This window comes from Rattus norvegicus, chromosome 4 (assembly GCF_021556685.1).
Source record: "Rattus norvegicus strain SHRSP/BbbUtx chromosome 4, alternate assembly SHRSP_T2T, whole genome shotgun sequence".
Taxonomy (NCBI): Eukaryota; Metazoa; Chordata; class Mammalia; order Rodentia; family Muridae; genus Rattus; species Rattus norvegicus.
The window spans coordinates 64,301,903-64,322,643 of record NC_141537.1 but is presented as its reverse complement, the minus strand read 5'-3'; the positions used below and the strand labels follow the sequence as shown (position 1 = coordinate 64,322,643).

The window sequence follows — 20,741 nt, the reverse complement described above, 5'->3', positions numbered from 1 at the left end:
TACCTACATTAGATCTCTTATTTCTGGATGCCGGGTGTTTCTCTTTCCTGCTGTGTTCACTTTGGGTAGAATTAATCCCAGGTGATTTCTTGAGAAATGAGGGACACCAAAGTGTGTGTGTGTGTGTGTGTGTGTGTGTTGTTTGTTAAACTGATATCTTTATTCTATTCTTAAACATGTTCAAAGTTGGAGGGAGTATACCCTTTTTCCTTAAACGTAGTTTTGCTGTGCAGTATGGAGGCTGTGTTCCATGCTGTCTACCTGTTCCGGTTCCTGGGAAGTTCACAGTTGGCCTCCTTCCCCTCGCTGTCCTTTCACCCTTTGCTATGTTAATGAACTCTTTCTAGGAAGAATGAAATGTCAACCATTCTGCCATTTTCAGTTGGAAGCCCAAGTCCCCCACTCCCATTTTAATTTTAGGCACCATTTTTGCCCCTGAACTTCCCAAATCAACTCAGGAAGAGTTTCAGAGTCGTTGCTCTTCGTGTGATTTCCCGAGACCTCCTGTCTGAGCGGTTTCTGTGGAGCTGCATTTAGGGACACTGTTGCCTCTCTTGAAAGACATGGCTCTTCTTAGAGCACTGCCAGCACTCTAGCCTGGTCTTTCCAGCTTGACAGTTCATTCCCACGTGGGTCACCTCATGAGGAAGCTGGGCAAATGTGACTGGGTCCAGTATGTCTGGCCTGCAGTCCTGGGGAAGAGCCTTTGTACTGTGGTTGGGTGGAGGAGCCCGTGACTAACCTCCTTGTTGTCCCTGATTGGAGCACCTTGACTCTGCAGCTTGGAGAGGGAGTGGAGGAGAGAGGAAGTCACGTGGCGAGCCCCTCACTGTTACTGTGAAGGCTGAGTACCTTTGCTTGAGTGTGTATATTTCCTCTGTCACATTTTATTGTGTGTGTGCTCATACACCACAGTGAGACTGTGGAAGTCAGGACAACCTGCAGGAGTTCTCTCTCTCTCTCTCTCTCTCTCTCTCTCTCTCTCTCTCTCTCTGTGTGTGTGTGTGTGTGTGTGTGTGTGTGTGTGTGTGTGTGTGTATGCGTGCGCGTGCACGTGGCTGGAGGGAAACAACTTTACATGCTGAGATTCTCAATGGCTCTGAAATGTTTTTAGGACCATAGCAGAATTTTAGCAGAGCCAGTGTATGTGGCATGAATTCCAGAATGGTCACACCTTGGCTTTGAAGTAGCCTTTTGTAAATAGTTAGTGGTTGTTCTCTGAGTTTTATGGAGTTGCTCTTCTAAAGGACTCTCAGAGCTGTCACATAACTTAGATAGGCCTGGCAAGCCAAGAAGTCTCATTGGCTGAAAATTGCTTAGGTAATGGCTCCTTCAGACAACTCCTACATCAGATAAGATTTTGATATGTGGAAACTGACTAGCTAAAAGTGCCTTTTGTATGACAATAAAGAGGCTATGCCAAAAAAAAAAATGGAGTTTGTCCTTGGCAATTAAAACATTATATGTCAGGGTTGGGGATTTAGCTCAGTGGTAGAGCGCTCGCCTAGCAAGCGCAAGGCCCTGGGTTCGGTCCCCAGCTCCCGGAAAAACAAAACAAAACAAAACAAAACAAAACAAAAACAACAAAAAACAGCATGTATCTGAGGGATGAATGAGTCAAAAAAGAAATAAGGATTTTTTTGTAAATTCCTGGAGTCAAATGGAAACATAGCATGCAGAACCTCTGGGACACATTGTGAGCAGTCCTAAGAGGGGAAGAATTACAGCTCTAAGAACCTACACCACAAGATCAGAAAGATCACAAGTAAATGGCTTGATGCACCTCAAGAATTTGGAAAAATAAGAACAAGCCAAACCCAAATCCAGTAGACAGAAAAAAAATAAAAATCAGAGCAGAAATTGAAGGAAAGAGAATAATATGTAAAGCAGGAGATGTAGGAAGTTATAGAACTGGTCTTAAAGACAAAAATCATACAATCGTCTCGATAGGTGCAGAGAAGGTCTCTGACAAAAATCCATCGTGTCCTCAGGACTGAAGGCCCTAGAGAGAGCAGGACTGGAGGGGACCCAGGTCAGCATGACAAAGGCTGTGTGACAGACCCATGGGCAGCATCATCCTAACTGAGGAAAGCCTCAGTTGTCCCTGCCGATGTGAGCTGAGCTTTCACTGAGCTTTCACTAGTGTCTTTTGGATTCCGAGCCCTTCCTTTAGTTTCTGAAGAGTTCACAGGTCTCTGTTACTCATCCTCTCCCACTGCCTCGCTGTACCATTCAAAGTCTCTGCAGCTTAATCTAATTACCTTCCTGGAGGAGCTAATGGAGGTTTAACGCTTGGGCTTAATCTTCAAGGAGGAAGTGGAGGCTTTCCAGTTGTACTGCTAGATTCACACAGTAAAAATCAGACAGGATGAATGGCCTTTATGGAGGAGCTGCATACTTGAAAAATTTAAGTTAAACATTATAACCTGAAGAGCGGAGTGTGAAAACAGCCTACGAATATTTTTCGAAATCTGTATGTCAGGTATTCATAGCAAATAAGACACAAGGGGAGGGGTTGTTAGATGGCTCAGTGGGCATCAGCACTTGCTGCAAAGCCTGACCATGTGAGTTCCCTCCCTGTACCTGCATGGTAGAGGGACAACCGACCCCAGCAAACTGTTCTCTGTTCTTCACTTGTCTGCTGGCATATGTGACCCAACAGTGCACGGACATACTACATTCCCACCCACGAAAAGGAATGGTGTAGTAAGACATTTTAGCAAATGATATCCATAGCTGTGGGATGTCCGTGGGCTGTGCTGCTGCCAGGGGCCATATGGATCAGAATGCTCTGTGTAGCCGTCTGAGGCCATGATGATGTCTGCGTCTGCGCTGCTGCTGAGGGCTATGTCTGGGTCCGTGTTCCTACTGCAGCAGAGGTCTGTGCTGACGTCCGTGGTCTGTTCTGCTACTGGAGACCATGCTGAGGCCCATGGCTCAGGCTGACCGGCACCAGAGAGTACGCGGATGTTTGTGATCTGTGCGCCTGCTGACTGTGAAGGGCAAGGAAGCGACTTTTGCCACGGTGTTGACGACTGCAGACTCACAGTTAGGAGAGAGGGGTATGGGAGGCTTCTGTGACAACAGCTAACCCCCACCGCCACAAGGAACAGCCTAGACAGAGAGGCACTGAAGAGAACTATTAAAAACCGTGATGTGGATGGATACTGGAGTGTAGCTCTCCACAGTTGATGGCCTCTGGCAGGGGCGAGGGTGGAAACGGACTCAATTTTCTTTAAGGGGCTGGCCACCAGGCCTTTATACTCCATTGAGTACATGGGCAACAAAAATTGGACTTGTTAGGTATTTTTGTTTTAGTTCTTTTTCTTCTTTTGGGGGGGGTGGTGGTGGTGGGAGAGGCCACAAGGGTGCCTGGGGAAACCTGGGAGTAATGGGAGGAGTGTGTGCTCAGGGTTCATGATGTAAAATTCCCAAATAATTAATACAGATATTATGAAAAAAATTGATACAGGGGGAGTTACTGTGAGGGCAAGGAAAAAGGAAGTAATAAAGAGAATATCTCTGCACTCCTCAGTCTTCTGAGAAACCAGTTTGTTACTTTGGTTATACTCACAAACATATTCAACTCTAGAGTTTATAGTCTCAAACTTTTATACAATTGAAGTTTTGTATAATGAGTGGCAACAATGTAGAGTTCCACAAAGTTTAGGCTCTCCTCAATTTATGACAAATAGGGCAAGTGGCTTTTGAAGCTTGCATTTTACCATGATGTCAGTTAGCAAGGTGAGAATTCCTCCTGAAAAACCTAGGGAGCTCTCTGTGAACCTAGGCGCCACACTCACTCCAGGAGACCCTCCTTGAGCTCCTTGTGTTTTTATTTTTGCATGATACCCGAGGTGTGAACTAGGGCTTCCCCACACAGGCAGGTAGTTCTCTGTCACCTAGCTACACACGCAGTTTCCTTCCCCTTTGCCTGAGCCTTTTGTTTAGAGACAAAGTTTCATTAGGTGGCTGAGACTGCTCTTGAACTCCCATTGTAGCCCAGGCAAGCGCTGAACTTGTGATCTTCCTGAGTCAGGCTTCTATGCAGATGGGATTGTACCTTGCACCCCTGGACCTGAGTGCTCACCACCTTATGACAAATGTGAGATGCAGGACTTGTTTCTGAAGTATCTTCTTGAAGAACTGGCTGGAGGCGTGGCTTTGCTGATTCTGGAAGAATGGGGACTTCTAATCATTTACAACATTGCTTAATCATGAGCGGTAAAATGACTTTGGAACCATAATGTATTTTCATGCCGTTTGGTTCCACCTTTTGTGGTCTGTGCAAGCAGTGTTTTTAATATGTCCTATTTTATCACCCGGAGGTACACACATTAGTGTACTATGCATTCCTAGTCAGGTACTATTAGGATTTATTATCCTGCTGTTTTTAAATATTGCCCAAGCTAGCCTTGAGTCCCTGATCCTTCTGCCTCCACCTCCCAAGTTCTGGGATTGCTAGAATATGTGATCTTTTAGGGGGAGAAATCTTTTTATTTCTCCTGTGCTTTCTAGTGCACCAACTATATCAAAGAAACACGGGGAATGTTGGCTGCTGGTTCATCAAAGTGACTAATAGACTAAAATCATTAATAGTGCACGTCTCTCCCTTTCTTGAAGTCTTAGTTTTTTGGTGTTATATGCATACATAATTTTGGTAGAAATCAAAAGTTTTGAGCTCTTTCCCATGTTGATACAAATATGTGTTTTAAACTTTATATTTTCTCTGGATTTTTAAGATCTCTGAAAGATGTTTCCTCTCAGGAAGTTGGGATTTGTAAAACTCTGTAGTTTAGTAGCCACATGTGCATGTGAAGGGGGGAGGGCTGGGAGGGGCTGCTGTACTTTTGCTGTCAACACATCTTGCTCAGCCAGAGTTCTTGGAGGAACTTTCAGCTCAGCTAACTGTTCCTCTGGGACTTCAGGTGGAAAGCTGAGCGGGCCATTCCTCTCACTGGGTTTCTTGATGCCTCTGCTTAGATAAGGAATTCTCTGCTCAGAGCTCCTCACGGTGGATTCTTTAGGCGGAAGAAGACTGCTACCTCTGATGACATTTGTATCCACTTTAGAACTTGAGGGAACAGTCTCCCATTTGCTGGTGGCAAGCTGCCCTTCCTTAGCCTTGTTGACCCAGAGTTCAAAATGCTTTGTCTTCTTCTGAAGATTGCAGCGAGGTGATAGACTTTCAAATGACCCCTGGGGCACAGACTGGAGCCATTCAGAGTTATCTGTCATAAGATTCGTTTGGGCTTTAAAAGGGAGATTCCTGGTTGGTGCCCAAGGTGTGCTGTATCTTCTTTTATTTATGCAAGCAGTTGGAATAAGTCTAGAAAAGAAATGAGATGTATGAGTCTTTGCCTAGTGTGTACCTACTTTGTGGTCCTAGGGATACTGTCACAATGTGAACTGTATAGTTTCCCTCGGGTAAGCTCATTGTCCATTAGGACTTTACCCTCATCTTTAGGAAGATGGGGGATGTCTTCATCCCTGGTTCTAAGTGTTTGGCTGTACTCCAGTCCTGTTCTAAACATCCAGAGGATGTAGTAATCTGGATACCTTCTTCAGTACTCACTGACTTACCATCTGGTCTATGCTTTGCCATAAAAATTTAGTTTATCCCATTAAACTAGTTGTATTATACATGATATAAGTTGTTTTCTTTTTTCTTTCCTTTTTTTTTTTTAGACTACTAGTAAAGGGGCCAAAGAGCCTAAGAGATAGAAGTTTCTCTCAAGAGGGAGAGAGTTCTAAATCATTAATTGTAACTACTTAGCACTCTACTTTTCCTTTAGAATTCAATTTAGCCAGGGCATTTTAGCTATAGTTTCATTAAAATGTTAAATTGCGAAGTACTTGTAGCATCGTGTGCATTTAGAAGAATAGAGACAGATCTTTGTCTATCTTCCTTCATCTGGCTCCCTCTAGATGTGACATTGTGTAAAGCCACAGTGAAGCAGCAGTGTGAACAGACTGTCAACTGGTGTGGGCACACACACAACCATGCCTCCGTGCGTGAGGGCAGTGCCCACTTCTCTCCTTTCTTGACTCCTCCACTCCTGGAAAACATTAACTTCTCATCCAAATTGTCAATCTGTTATTTCAAGAATGTTATGTACATGGAATCACGGTGTGCAAACTTTTGGAATTTATTTTTCTCCTCAACCAGTATAATTCTTCAGAGTTCATTGTTCTCTCTTTTTTCTTTCCTTTTCTTCTCTTTTCTTCTCTTCTTCCTTCCTTCCTTCCTTCCTTCCTTCCTTCCTTCCTTCCTTCCTTCCTTCCTTTCCCTTCCTTTCCTTTTTCCTTTCCTTTCCCTTTCCTTTCCTTTCCTTTCCTTTCCTTTCCTTTCCTTTCCTTTCCTTTCCTTTCCTTTCCTTTCCTTTCCTTTCCTTTTTATCTGAGTAGTAGTCCATGGCATGGATATACTACGGTTAAATGAGTCATCCATGGAAGGACCTGCGGATCACTTATTTCTAGCCTATGGCATTTCAAATGAAGCTGAGTAAACATCTGTAGGCAGCATTTTGTGGGAACTTGTTTTCATTTCACCGGGATTACATTCCAGGAAAGCAGTTGCTGGTTAAATGGCAGTTATATATTTATTTTTCTGTTTTGTTTTTGAAGACTCTTGCTTATGTTGTCTGGGGTAGCCTTCTAGTTCTGTCCCCACCAAGCACTAGGCTTACAGTCACATGTTATCATACCCAGCCATCTGATATGTAATTAAGAAACTATCTAACTGTTTTTCAGAGTGGTTACCACATATTATGTTCCCATCAGCAATATGTAAATAACCCAGTGTCTGCATCCTCACAGGCACACAGTGTTCTTGTTGTTGCACGTTCCTCCTAGCTATTCTGACAGGTCAGCAGTGATAGCTTATTGTGAATTCAACTTGCATCGTTCATGCTAGTATGTGTGGTTATATGCCCTGTATACTGTTTAGTTAGATCTCTATTCTTGTCTTTTGCTTGTTTTCTATTGACATGCTTTTCCTTTTTCTTTTCTGGAAACTTATTTTAAATGATATGTATGCCCGTGTATGCGTGTGGGGTTATGTGCATGTGAGTACAGGTGCCTTTGGAGGCCAGAAGAGAGTGGTAGATTCCCTGAAACTGGGATTACAGGTGACTGTAAACTGTCCAATGTGAGTGCTGGGACCAAACAGGGCCTTTGCAAGAGCAGTCCATGCTAGGATGGCTTGAATATACTTGGCTGTTAACGCTGAGCCACCTCAGTAGCCCTGAAATGGGGGTTTTTTTTCTTTTTGACTGTTGAATTTGAGGGTTCTCTTCCTCCCCCATCTCGGTGTGTGTATACATGTGCATGTGTACATGTATTAGTTAGGGTTTTACTGCTGTGAACAGACACCATGACCAAGGCAACTCTTACAAGGACAACATTTAATTGGGGCTGGCTTACAGGTTCAGAGGTTCAGAGTTCTACATCTTCATCTGAAGGCCTTTAGGAGAAGACTGGCTTCCAGGCAGCTAGGATGAGGGTCTAAAAGCCCACGCCCACAGTGACAAACTTACTTTAACAAGGCCACACCTCCTAATAGTGCTGCTCCCTGGGCCAAGCATATTCAAGCCATCCGAGTATGGAATGTTCATGCATTTGTGTACAGACACATCTGGGGGCTAGAGGCTAACATTAGCTGTCTTCCTCAGGTGCTCTCCACATTACTGTTTTTTTAAGACAGAGTCCCTGAACTTGGAATCACTCTAGGACTCACCTTCTTATATTTTTGGTTGTGAGCCTAGGCTTTAACGGCTGAGCCATGTCTCCAGCCCAGGACACACCTTCTTATACATGTAATTGACATAGACTTAAAGCAGTAGTTCTCAGCCTGTGGGTCATACACCCCCTGGGGGTTGAAGGACTCTTTCACATATCAGATAGCCTCCCTATTAGATGTTTACATTATAATTCATAACAGTAGCAAAATTACAATTATAATGTAGTAACAAAAATAATGTTATGATTGGGGGGGGGTCACCACAACATGAGGAACCGTATTAAAGGGTGGCATTGGGCAGGTTGAGAACCACTGACTTTGCTATAAAAATGTACTGTGTTTATTCTACTAGAGTAGTTTAGGTATACAGCAAGCCACAGAGATTCTTCTGTTTTTTCCTTCCAACACTAGTATTACAGACATGCCAACAGACTTTTCCTCAGGTTTTCATGCCTGCATGTCACTGCGAGCACTTTATTGATGAACTGCCTCTGTGGCCATTGAGGGTTCTTTAATCAAGATAATATTATTTTGTTGGTGTGGTTTGCAAATATTTTTCTATTTTATAATACTTAAGTTAAAAACATTATGTGTATGGGTGCTTTGCATGCTCATGTTTGTGCACACTTGTATACCTGCTGCCTCAGAGGCTAGCAGAGAGGATCCAATTCTTTGGAACTTTAATTACAGAGCGGCCGTGTGATTGCTAGGAATTGCACCTGGTCCACTGGAAGAGTAGCCAGTGAGCTGAACCAGAGTCGTCTCTCCAGCCTCTCTCATGGCATCGAAGTATGCTTTTGTGTTGTTTTGTGTTTTGGAGATAGAACTATAATATAGCCTTGGATGGAATGGTATTCACCTGTTAGCCCAGGCTAACCCTTTACTCACAGCAATATTCAGGTATTAGTGTTGGGATTACAGGTATGAATTACCATGCCTGGCTTCTTTTTACACAGGGTGTCAGCATTTTAAGTCCAACTAACATATTTCCCTTTCTTTTCTTTTTTTTTTTTTTTTTTTGGTTCTTTTTTTCGGAGCTGGGGACCGAACCCAGGGCCTTGCGCTTCCTAGGTAAGCGCTCTACCACTGAGCTAAATCCCCAGCCCATATTTCCCTTTCTATAAATCATATTTTTGGCATTAAGTCTAAGAAATCTTAGCTTAGCCTTATATCTGAGGATTTTTTAAATGTAAATATTTTGTAGTCTTATGTTGTGTATTGAAGACCATGCTTCATTTTTAATTAATTAAGGGATGAATGTAAGCATTTTTGTTCTTTATAAAGGCAGTTCAGTATATCTGTGTGGGTCTGCTCAGTTCCACAGATGTGTCTTCTTATTCTTCAGTACTATTGTCCATTTCTGTAGCTGTAAAAACGCCCTTGAAATCTACGGTCAATTCCCTTTGCTAAATTGTTTTTGATCCTTCAGTACTTTTTTAAATAAAAAATTTACATTAGCCTTAATTAGGTCTGTAACAATTCTGCTGAGATTTTGATAAGAATTTGTGTGGAACCCATATGTCAAGCTGGGAAGAGCAAATGTCTTGACTTTTCTAATCCACAAACACGTTGTATCTTCCCCATTCAGTTACATATTGGTTTTCACTATTTTGTTATTCTCAGCTCCAAGCTTTGCATATATTCTGTAAGTTACAGATATGTACTTCAATTTTTTTGAGAAGTTCAAAGTGGATTTATATACGTAGTTTTAGAAGTCACATGTTTAATTTTTATAGATAGAAATATGACCATATTGTCATATATTCTGAGACCTAGGACTTGTTAGGAAGTTTAAAAACAAGTTCCTTGAGATAGTCTACATAGGTAGTACCACAGACAGAGCCGTACCTTCCCTTCTCTTTCTCCTGTCTGTTGCTGTAGTGAGAGCACCTGCACAGTGGCGAGTGAGCGTGTGTGAGTGGTAATGGTGGACTCCATTGATCTGCATGAGGCCCTTCTTTTAAAACCATGAATATTTAATCTTGTCAATATTTGTGCCAATTCATATCATAATGTGAATTTTCTCCTCTACCTTGCAAACACCGAGGGTTCCGCTGTGAAAGCACTGAGCCATTCTTGAATTGTTGAAGCCCAATGCCAAGCGGTGAGTCACAATTCTTTTAAAATGTAGTACTGAACTCTATTTGCTAAGAGGGTTCCATTTCTTGAGTTTCTATTTTGGTTCTCTCTTTGGCTGATTTTGGTGTCATGCCAATAGTAGCTTCATAAAATGAACTACAAATTATTTTCCCATGTTCTAGAAGACACTGTGCAGAACTGGTGGTAATTATTCTTTAAATCTGTGGTTTTTAACCTGTGGGTTGCAACTCTTTGGTATTACATATCAGATATCCTGCATATCAGATATTTATAGTATGATTCATAACAGTAGCAGAATTACTGTTATGAAGTAGTAATGAAATAATTTTATAGTTGGGGGTCGCCACAACATGAAGAACTGTATTTAAGGGTTGCAGCCTAGAGTAGGAGTCACTGCTTTTAATGTTTGATGAAATTATGCTGTTAAACCATAGGCCTATGAAATTCCCTTGGGGCTGATTAAAATTATGAATTCAGTTTTTCCATACATAAACACAACTTTGTAACAGTAATCAAACATATAAGAATGATGAAAGGAGTCATGAATCTCAGAGGGAGCGGGTGAGACATGAGAGGAGTTGAACTAGGGAAGAACGGGAATGATGTGCAGACAGTCCTCAAGAATCAGGAAAACCCTCTGAGTTGAAAACCAAGCTAAAGGGGTTGGGGATTTGGCTCAGTGGTAGAGCGCTTGCCTAGCAAGCGCAAGGCCCTGGGTTCGGTCCCCAGCTCCGGAAAAAAAAAAAAAAAAGAAAACCAAGCTAAAGGGGCATGAAAGCATTCTATTCCACAGGTTATGACTCTGTGTGTGTGTGTGTGTGTGTGTGTGTGTGTGTGTGTGTGTGTGTGTGTGTGTGTGTGTTGTGAGCTAGAGGAAAGCTGTGGGAGTCAGTTCTTACTTTCCATCATGTGGGGTTCAGGGGTGGAACCTAGGTCATCAGGCTCCTTCCTTTCTTCTCCCTCTCTAAGTCTCTCTTCTTTCTTCCTTTGACAGAGTCTAGCTATGTATCTCAGGCTGACCTCAAACTCACAATCTCCCTACCCGACACTGTTGTGTGCTGGCCCCCATACACAGTCTTCTGCAGGGCTTCTGAACGTACCTCTTTGATAGCCTTTGAGAGGTTTGTATGTACTGCCTATGCAGGATATCTTAACGTAGCGCTGGTTCAGTATTGTCTGACCTAGTTCGAGGGAAACTCAGAGACCTTCCTCCCCTCTGTATTTCTTTATTGTCTCACATTTATAACTGCCCTACATGTTTCCTACAAAAATGACAGTACTATACAACCTTTGTTTTAATAATCAAGTATAATTTGTTTATTTATTATTGTTAATTTATTTATTTACATTTCAAATGTTATCCCTCTTCCCAGTTTCCCCTCCACAAGCCCCCCCCCCATCCCTGCCTCCCTCTCCTTTCCTCTATGAGGGTCCTCCCCTACCCACCCACCAACTCCTGCCTCAGCGGCCTAGCGTTCCCCTATCCGGGGTCATCAATCCTCCACAGGACCAAGGGGCTCCCCTCCCATTGATGCTAGATAAGGCCATCCTCTGCTAATAGGATGGCCTGGAACCATGGAAACCCCCTGTGTACTCTCTGGTTGGTGGTTTAGTCCCTGGGAACTTTGGGGTGTCTGGTTGGTTGATGTTGTTCTTCCTATGAAGTTGCAAACCCCTTCAGCTCCTATAGTCCTTGCCTTAAGTTCCTCACTGAGGTCTCCATGCTCAGTCCGATGTTTGGCTGTGTACAACTGTATCTGTATTGGTTGCCCTCTGGCAGAGCTACTCAGGGGACAGCTATACCTGGTTCCTGTCAGTAAGCACTTCTTGGCATCAGCAAAAGTGTCTGGATTGGTGTCTGCAGATGGGATGGATCCCTAGGTGGGGCAGTCTCTGGGTGGCTTTTCCTTCAGTCCCTGCTCCACTGTTTGTCCCTGCATCTCCTTTTGACAGGAGGAATTCTGGGTTAATAATTTTGAGGTGGGTGGGTGGCCCTATCCCTCAGCTGGGTCCATGCCTACCCACTGGATATGCTCTTAATAGGTATTTGGCTAAAGTCCTCCCTGTTGGGTCCTGGGAACCTCTTGGGTCCCTGGCATCTGGGACTTTCTAGTGGCTACCCCCAGTTCCCCCTCCCCGACTGCTATACACCTACTATTTACCTGTATTTCTGCTTATCATATTCTTCCTTTCTTGATATTTCTGTTATAATTAATTTGCTTACAAAGAAATTCTTTTGAGGTAGTCTTTGGTTAGAAGTCCCTTAGTTTTCTTCATCTGAATTGTTTACTGACTTCGCCTTTCACTTGGCACAGAATATTAGTCTAACAGTTCCTTCCCCACAATTGACAGCTTGGAGCCATTGCTCCCTGCCCGCCTGGGTGTGGGCTGCTCTTCTGCAGGAAAGGTACATGTTTCCTTTGGCTGATTTCAGTACTTGCTTTCTGTAGCTAAAGTCTGGTATTGCTAGTATCCTCTTGGTGATTTGCTGAGGTTACTGACTGAAGCTTTAAGTCTTTGTGCCAAGTTTCAAGCATTTCAGCAATTATTTCTTTGAATTCCTTTTCAGGTCTACTTATGTCACCTGTCCTTCTGAAACTCTAATGACATGAACAACAGGTTGTACATATTTTATCATCCCACAAGTCCCTCAACTTAATCGCAGCTATTCAGCTGAGTAAGCTCTCTCCAGCCATGGGCTCTCTGCCATGCTGCTATGCTGGCAGCTGACTCTTTCTCAGTTTCAGCAATGGCACCTGGCTACTTTTAATATTCCCTTTAATTTCCTTCTTCGGCCCTTTCTCCTGTCTTTTCTCATCTCTCCTCTTCTGTCTTCCATCTCCTTTCCCCTCTCTCTTTTCCTTTCTCCTCACTTTTCTTTCTTGTCTTTCTCTCCTTGGGCTCACCTATGCCTCTTCTCCTTTTTCCCTTCCCTCTTTTTCTCTCTCACCTCTGTTCTCACCACACTATCTTTGCATCCTTTCTCTTCTCCACTAAACTTTTTATTTTTGTTTTAAATGTGTTTGCTGAAGCATTTCCATCATTACCATGCCAGAAAATTCTAATTTCACAGACATCTTTATATTTTGAAACTAGTTTTTAAAAATAATTTTTTAGATATTCCTAGTTCTTTTTCCTTGAGAATAATTTTTTCATAAAGTACATTCTGTGGCTAAGATCAAAAACTCAGGTGACAGCAAATGCAGCTCCCCTCCTCATCTCCCCACCTCTCCTCCCACCCAACTCTTTTTAAAAAGCAAAATACCAATAAAACCCCAAACAAACCAGAACAAAGCAAACAAAGAGTTCCTAGTTCTTAATATGACAATTCTTAAAACATTTTCTTATTATAAGGCTCTTATTTAAATCTTATAAAATCTTATTTTATAACATGACATATGTGTGGAAATATGTCTGTGGATACCAAAAGAGCGTCTTCAGTTCCCTGGAGCTGGATTATGGGCAACTGTGAGTTGCCATGTGGGTGCTGAGAACTGAACTTCAGTCCACTGTGTGGATTCTGTGGGCCATCACTCAGCCATCTCTCTAGCTCCCTGATTCATAATTTTGCTGATATTATCATACTCTGTCTCTCATTTGCCTACGTAATTCACATTGCTTTTTTCATATTTTAGTTGAACTATTAAACCCAATTCCTGTCACATAGTGCCTTCCCCATCATGAATGCTACAGCACTCCACTAGAAACTACAACTAACTGCCCCTCTTATGTATGATTTGATGATTATACAATAAAGGAATAAACATCAGGAAGAGGACCATCCCTCCCCACCAATACTTTATCCATCCAGAGGTTTATCAGTCACTTGCCATACTGAAGTATTATACAATATTTAATAATTTAAGTAGTTTTCTATTCTTGAACATCAAGGGTCTTTAATTTTTAACTCCTATAAGCAATACTGAAACAAATATTACACATGCATCCTGTTTCTGCTTTAGTTTTTTCCTTAGATCAACTTCCTAAAGTAGAATTTGCTTTAGTCAAGGTGTTCTGCGTGATCTGGTGCCTTAGGAGTGTGTGTAAGGTCCTAGCTCAGCTCCAAACACCACAGAGAGCATGAGAAGGAAGGGGGAAGAACAGTGTGAGTCAGTAGTTTTCACTAACATTGTTGAAATTCCTCCCACAGACACCCAGTCTGGGTCTCCACAATCGTGGAGAGTCTGCTACTAAGCCTCAAAATGTCAATGAGAATTAATGAAACATCGCATCATTGCTTTAGCTGTGATTTGTGAATGAGCAAGACTGAACATTTCTAGTGTTTGTTGGCCATGGTATTTCTTTTGTGAATTGCTTGGTTATAATCTTTGCCTAATTTCTCATTAAAATCTCCACAACTTTCTAGTTAATTTGTAGGCATGTAGTTAGGACTTTGGTACCAAAGATTTTCATGGAGTTTGAATCCAAATTCTTCTACTTATTGTGAGGCTTTGAAAAAGTTGTTTAATGTCTTTGCACCTTAACCTTGTCATAAGTAAAACGCAATGTGCTCGGACTGTCCTTTGTACCTCAGGGCTCTATGTCTGCAGAGCCAACCAAGCATAGCCTAGACAGATATTTAGAGGTGAGATTAGTTAGATCCATTGATGTGGAACAGTAAATATGGGCTCCCACTGGGCACATCTAGCACTTGGAAAGTATGCTATTAAAAGTTGTCAATAATACTATTATATTTATTATTTTATATGATTAAAGATAATATGACTTTATTATCTTTTATTTTTGCAGTTTTCTTTTATTTCCTTAGAGGTAGTTGTTTTTCATTTTTTAAAGAAATAATCCTTTTTCTGTCTTCCGCTGAGTACAAAAGAATTGAAGTAGCCAAGATTAATTATTATAATTCTGCTTCCATTCTTCAGGAATATAAGGTTTTAAAACATCTGAAAATTGGCAAGTTATGCTATAGTTAGCTTCTTTATGCTACTTTCTTCATATACACACACTAGAGTATTCTATACAAGTAATAGTCAAATCACCCTTGATAACTCAGCCCTTTACATACTAGATAAAGAATTATGACCTTGGGTTTGTGATGTAGTTTATGCGGTTTTAAGGTGCCTATGTTTGTTCCTAAAGGCACCAGACTAACAAGCTGTGCTTCCTTATAAAACTGTATTAAATAGTAAGGAACAGGATAGGGGTGGCTTGGAGGGAGAACATTTGCATAGCATACACAAGGGCCTGGGCTTGATCCCAGCACCACATAGGTAAACACGAGAAACACCATTGACTTACTCATGCTGTTGGAAGTTTGCTCTTGGATTGACTAGATTGTTCATTTGAGTAGATTTCATGCTTTTAGAGGATTCCACGATAGGGAGTAAGTACTGTAGTATTTCCTGAGTTCGAGCTATTCTTTTATCCCTGTAAATTCGTTTTTCATCATCTGTCCAATTTGTACCAGTCCTCTTGCTTTGGAAAGATGTACATCTTTTTGCTTTGCTTTTCAATTGGTGATTTGACTCTAGGGAGCAACCACAAATACATACACATATACATATATCTAGACATGTGATTATATTTATTTGTCAATCTTGTATTAAGCCAAATTCCATACCAAGGTGGAAAACAAGTAAAATATACAGTGACCCACAGGCTGAGAACTGCTGTCATAGGCCATTGTAAGGACTGTGAGTGTGAGCTGGAGGGCTTGGAACAGAGGAGTGCAACATGTGAGTTTTTAAACAAGGTCATGCTGGTTGCCAAGTTGAGAATTGCCCGACCATGGCAAAGGTGGACAAGCATAGAGACGTCTTGTAAGACTACTGAAGTGATTTAGGAGGTTGGTGGCTGGGAGTGTGAGAGTGAAGTGGTTCGAAGGGTAGAAGTGAGGTAGAGGTCCTGTGTATGTCTAGGGTTGTCTTCAGAACTGCAATAGGATAAGAGAGTAAGACAAGAATTAGTGGTGTTTGCTAAGCTTCAGAAGACCATGTTAGAAATCCCTTCATTACAATAGATATGGAAGAAGTGTTAATTACGATTCTAGAGTGCAATAATATTTAAAAACTAAAGGTACTAATGACTCTGAGTCCTCCACCCCTCACCAGTGTGGCATTGTGTGCTTTTGCCACACTCTTGGCTCTGAACCCTGAACTGTGCAGTTTGCACTGTGCAAACAAACCATGCAGCACCAACAACGTCTGCCCGCAACACTTTAGATTAGATTCATACCCACTGTATGTTACAAATTAGTGTGCATACAAGGTTTTCTGTGCTTATATACATAGAATAACTTTTAATAATGAAATAAACCTTTAATATTTTCCTACTATTATTCCTCACATAATTATCTAGTATATCTTTGGGTTACATTTTATCAGCAAACAAACATCCATCTCATTATTGTGAAAAGTTATTTTATAGCATTTGTGTGTTTAGATATACATGTGTGTGCAGATGCATGTGTGAATGAATGTGTAGGTAAGAGGACAGCTTTGAATGTCATTCTCTTCTCTTCCTCTTCCTCCTCCTCCTCCTCTTCCTTGTTCTTCTATTCTTTCTTCTTTCTTCTTCACTTTGAAACAGTCTTTTGATGGCTTGGAACTCACCAGGCAGCTATGCTAGCTGGCTAGTCAGCCACAGAAACTTGTCTTTCTTTGCCTCCTCCACTGGCATTACAAAGGTGCACCTCCATGCCTGGTTTCTGGGTACTGGTTTTACTCAGGTACTTGTCCTTGCAAGACAATTATTTTTACCAACCGAGCATTCTCCCTAAACATTATTTTCATCTTTAATAAGTGACAACATCACATGTACACTAAACTTGTATAGAAATAAATTTCATTATAGTTTATTATCTATAACTTTGGTGTGGCATATTTATTTTATACACTTGGGATCATGTAAACGTTTCTCAGGTGAAAGGGGACATGATAGAAAGTTTAAGAAGAAGACCTGATCTAAGCAATCAACTAACAAGGCATGTTCAGAAAATCACAGATTTGGTTTATAGAGGCTGATATGTGAGTTGAATGTGCTAAAGGTGCTCAAAACTAGAAGCTTTGTTTGTAATAATAATATTCTTAGTGGCCTCTCTAAACAGGAATGCTCTGTGATTACAAAATGATTAATACATATGGTTGGAATCAAACAGCTCAGGACACTGAAATGCTTGCAAGAAAGTTGTGTAATCGGTTTGCATTTTTGAAATCATGCTGCAGAATGAAAGAATAAAGAAAATTGAGATGAGAGTTGGGGGAACAGGTTAGGAGTTAAATGGAAGAATTCAAGGGATTGGGACAAATATTGTCTGAATTAAAGCAGAAGTATGTGGCTGGAGTGAGTGGAATCAGAAGACTCATTAGGCACAGAACGGATACGTTTTCATATGTGCATAGACTTTGAAGAATCCTTAGCCCTCAGTTGGATGTAGGCTCAGTACAGATCTTTTTCCAATCTGTAGCCTGCCGTTTTGTCCTATTGATAGTATCCTTTACCTTACAGAGATTCAGAAGATTAGGATGTTACTTAAATAAATAGAGAATGGCAATATAGTGTCCAAGATATAGAATTCAGGAGGAGAGAGGAATTATCAGTATGGTAAGACGAGCAGAAATACTCAGGGACCAAGGTAACAAAAAAGAGAAGCCCAGTAGACAGGCAACTATAGAATCGAGGAATGATCTAAATTGGAGATATAAACTTATGTTTGGTTGTTGAGTGAAGAAGATACATGCACAGAAGAGAATGCTGAGGAGAGAAGTACGAGGTGAGAAGGAAGACTAAGGATGACCCCTGGACCATCAGTGTTAGATACAGGTGGTGTTTGTTATGGTTCTCCTTCACATACATCATGAGATCAATGAGCTGAAATCAAACAAAGAGTAATGATATGGAAAAGTTTAAGATCTTAATAAATCAAGAGTGAGGGGAGAGAGGGGGCACGGGAGGGGAGGGGAGGAGAGGAGAGGGAGACTGTGTTTAAAACGTGCTAGGAACAATCAGAAGGAAGAAAACTAGAAAACCAGTGTGGTAAGGAATGATGGCTATAATTATTTCATGATATGCTGACACTAAGTTGTAATAGGTTGAGATGTACACAAATATGATGTAAGGTTGGTGTTTATTGATCATAGTTTGAGGAAGATAAGAAGTAGTCACTGAAACTATGCCACTGAGGAAATTGCTGGGCACAGAATCAGAACGTTCCTGGAAAATTAATCTGAAAAAAAATATTCAATTATCTGAGGAACTGCCAGATGGATCTGAAGAGTAGTTGTACCAGTGTGCAATCCCACCAGCAATAAGGAGTCTAGTGGTTCCTCAGAATATTGGAAATAGTTCTACCTGAAGACTCAGCTATACTACTCCTAGGCATCTACCCAAAAGATGCTATACCGTATCACAAGGACACATGCTCCACTATGTTCATAGCAGCCTTATTTATAATAGCCAGAAGCTGGAAAGAACCCAGATGTCCCTCAGACAAAGAATAGATACAGAAATGTGGTTCATTTACACAATGTATTAAAAATGATATTAAAAATGAGGACATCATTAATTTTGCAGGCAAATAGATGGAATTAGAAAACATCATCCTGAGTGAGGTATGTACTCACTGATAAGTGGATATTAGCGTAACAGTTCAGAATACCTATGATACAGTTCACAGACTTTGTAAAGCTTAACAAGAAGGAAGGCCCAAGTATGGATACTTCAATAAAAGTGGGGAAAAATCATGACAGGAGACAGAGGGAGGGAGGGAATTAGATGGCAGGCCAGGAGGGGAATGGAAAAAAGGGAGGCATGATCAGGTATGAGAGGAGACAGGGGAGAAACCCAGAGGCCAGGAAAATGAATGAAAATATGCAGCAGTATGGGGTGGGGGGCGGAGGGAACCTCTAGAAAGTACCAGACACCAGGGATGTGAGACACTCCCAGGACCCAATGGGGATGACCTTAGCCGAAATGCCCAACAGTGGGGGGATGGGACCTGAAGAGACACCTCCAGGAGACAGACAGTGGGGGATGGGACCTGAAGAGACACCTCCAGGAGACAGACAGTGGGGGGATGGGACCTGAAGAGACACCTCCAGGAGACAGACAGTGGGGGGATGGGACCTGAAGAGACCACCTCCAGGAGACAGACAGTGGGGGGATGGGACCTGAAGAGACACCTCCAGGAGACAGACAGTGGGGGATGGGACCTGAAGAGACACCTCCAGGAGACAGACAGTGGGGGGATGGGACTTGAAGAGACACCTCCAGGAGACAGACAGTGGGGGGATGGGACCTGAAGAGACACCTCCAGGAGACAGACATGACTCCCATTTAAGGCATGGGGCCACCCATCCATCTTCAAATTTTTTTGACCCAGAATTGTTCCTGTCTAAAGGAAATGTAAGGACAAAAATGGAGCAGAGACAGAAGGAAAGGCCACCCAGAGACCGCCCAACTTGGGACCGCCCATGTGCCACTGATGCCACGTTGTGCTGGCAGACAGGAGCCTAGGTCCTCTGAGAGGCTCTGCCAGCAGCTGACTGAGACAGATGCAGATACTTAGAGGCAACCCTTGGACTGAGATTGGGGATCCCTATGGAAGAGTTAGGGTAAGGACTGAAGGAGGTAAAGGGGATGGGAACTCCATAGGAAGAACAATACTATCAATTAACCTGGACCCCTTAGAGCTCCCAAAGACTAAGCCACCACCAAAAGAGTATAGGAGGGCTGGTTCATAGCATATGTGGGCTGGTCTATAGCCCCTTCTACATATGTATCAGAGGACTACCTTGTCTGGCCTCAGAAAGAAAGGACGCACTTAATCCTGTAGAAACATAATGCCCCAGGGAAGGGGGATGCTATCAGGATGAGGTAGGAGTGGGTTGGTGGGGAGCTCCAAGCAAAGGGAGGGGGGATAGGGTGAAGAACTCCTAGAGGGGAAACCAGGAAGGGGGTAACATTTGGAATGTAAATAATTAAAATAATAAAAATATTGATTTTTCTGAAGCAAGAAGAATGATTGATATGAAGTAATTTTATTTACTGCAGGAGTTGTAGAAGTTGAGGACATTTTGCCAGATCATCTATTGGGTATGTATTTGCATGTATGTGCACATGCATGTGGATGTGAAATGTGAATTAAAGCCATCTATTTAGAGTGAAGTACTCTTTAATCTAGGATGTGGATAGAGAAGGCCAGCTAAATTCATCTAGAGTTGGTTGCTAACCTCAGCTGAGTTAGAGAAACAAAAAGTTCTAATGATATCGACTGCCTGCAACTTGGTTGGTGTGCTGGCAATTAAACCCAAAAGAATGAATGGAATGTACCAGGGATTTATATGTGGTTACAAGAGCTTGTATGCGAATTATAGCCCTGAAGTTTGGAACTGGGTCAGCAATGGTTCCCTATCTCCCCAGCTTTGCTAGTTTGCCTTCCCAGACTCTGACTTCCAGTCTCATATAATGTGACTACAGGCATCTGATTATTTCTTGTATAGCCTCCCACTGAGAGGATGAAGAAGAAACTTGTTTACCAAAGGAAAACAGTAGTGATTATGGGTTCCCATGAGAAACAACTCGACTGCATTTCTGTTACTTATAGTGTAGACAGACCAAATGGAATTTCCATTAAAAGCAAATGGGAGTTCAAAAAGCAACACAATTATTAATTAAAAAATAAAGAGCTCCACAAATAGTCTACAAATGTACTTTAACTCATAGGCATGGGAACTGAAGGCAAGGATAAGCTATTGGCATTTGTGGGCATGTTCTTGTGGACTTTCTTTTTTAAAAACTTCAGTATTCTGCAATGGAGAGAAAACAGGGTGAGAAACTCTTCCTTCAATCCACTGTTCACCAACAATCACTGGCTTTCTTTTTGCTGCTTAGATCTCATCAATATTTAAGATATACTGATGGCATCAGAAGTTGTTACAGAGTG

At 41.9% G+C, this 20,741-nt stretch overlaps 1 protein-coding gene across 9 annotated transcripts in view; it reads right to left on the bottom strand.

Annotated features, from left to right (window-relative positions):
• Positions 1 to 3,579: 3,579 nt before the first annotated feature.
• Positions 3,580 to 20,741, bottom strand: part of Agbl3 (AGBL carboxypeptidase 3) — a 77,933-nt gene continuing 60,771 nt past the window's right edge. For 3 of the 9 annotated variants that reach the window (XR_015685751.1, XR_015685755.1, XM_087658666.1), the window contains 2 exons: positions 15,098 to 15,326; positions 3,580 to 5,329 (listed from right to left, as the gene is read on the bottom strand). Coding sequence is in view for 3 of the 9 variants with exons in the window: in XM_087658666.1 (XP_087514792.1) it covers positions 4,738 to 5,329; positions 15,098 to 15,326 (821 nt within the window). In the remaining 6 variants the exon portion in view is untranslated. 9 annotated transcript variants of the gene reach the window in all.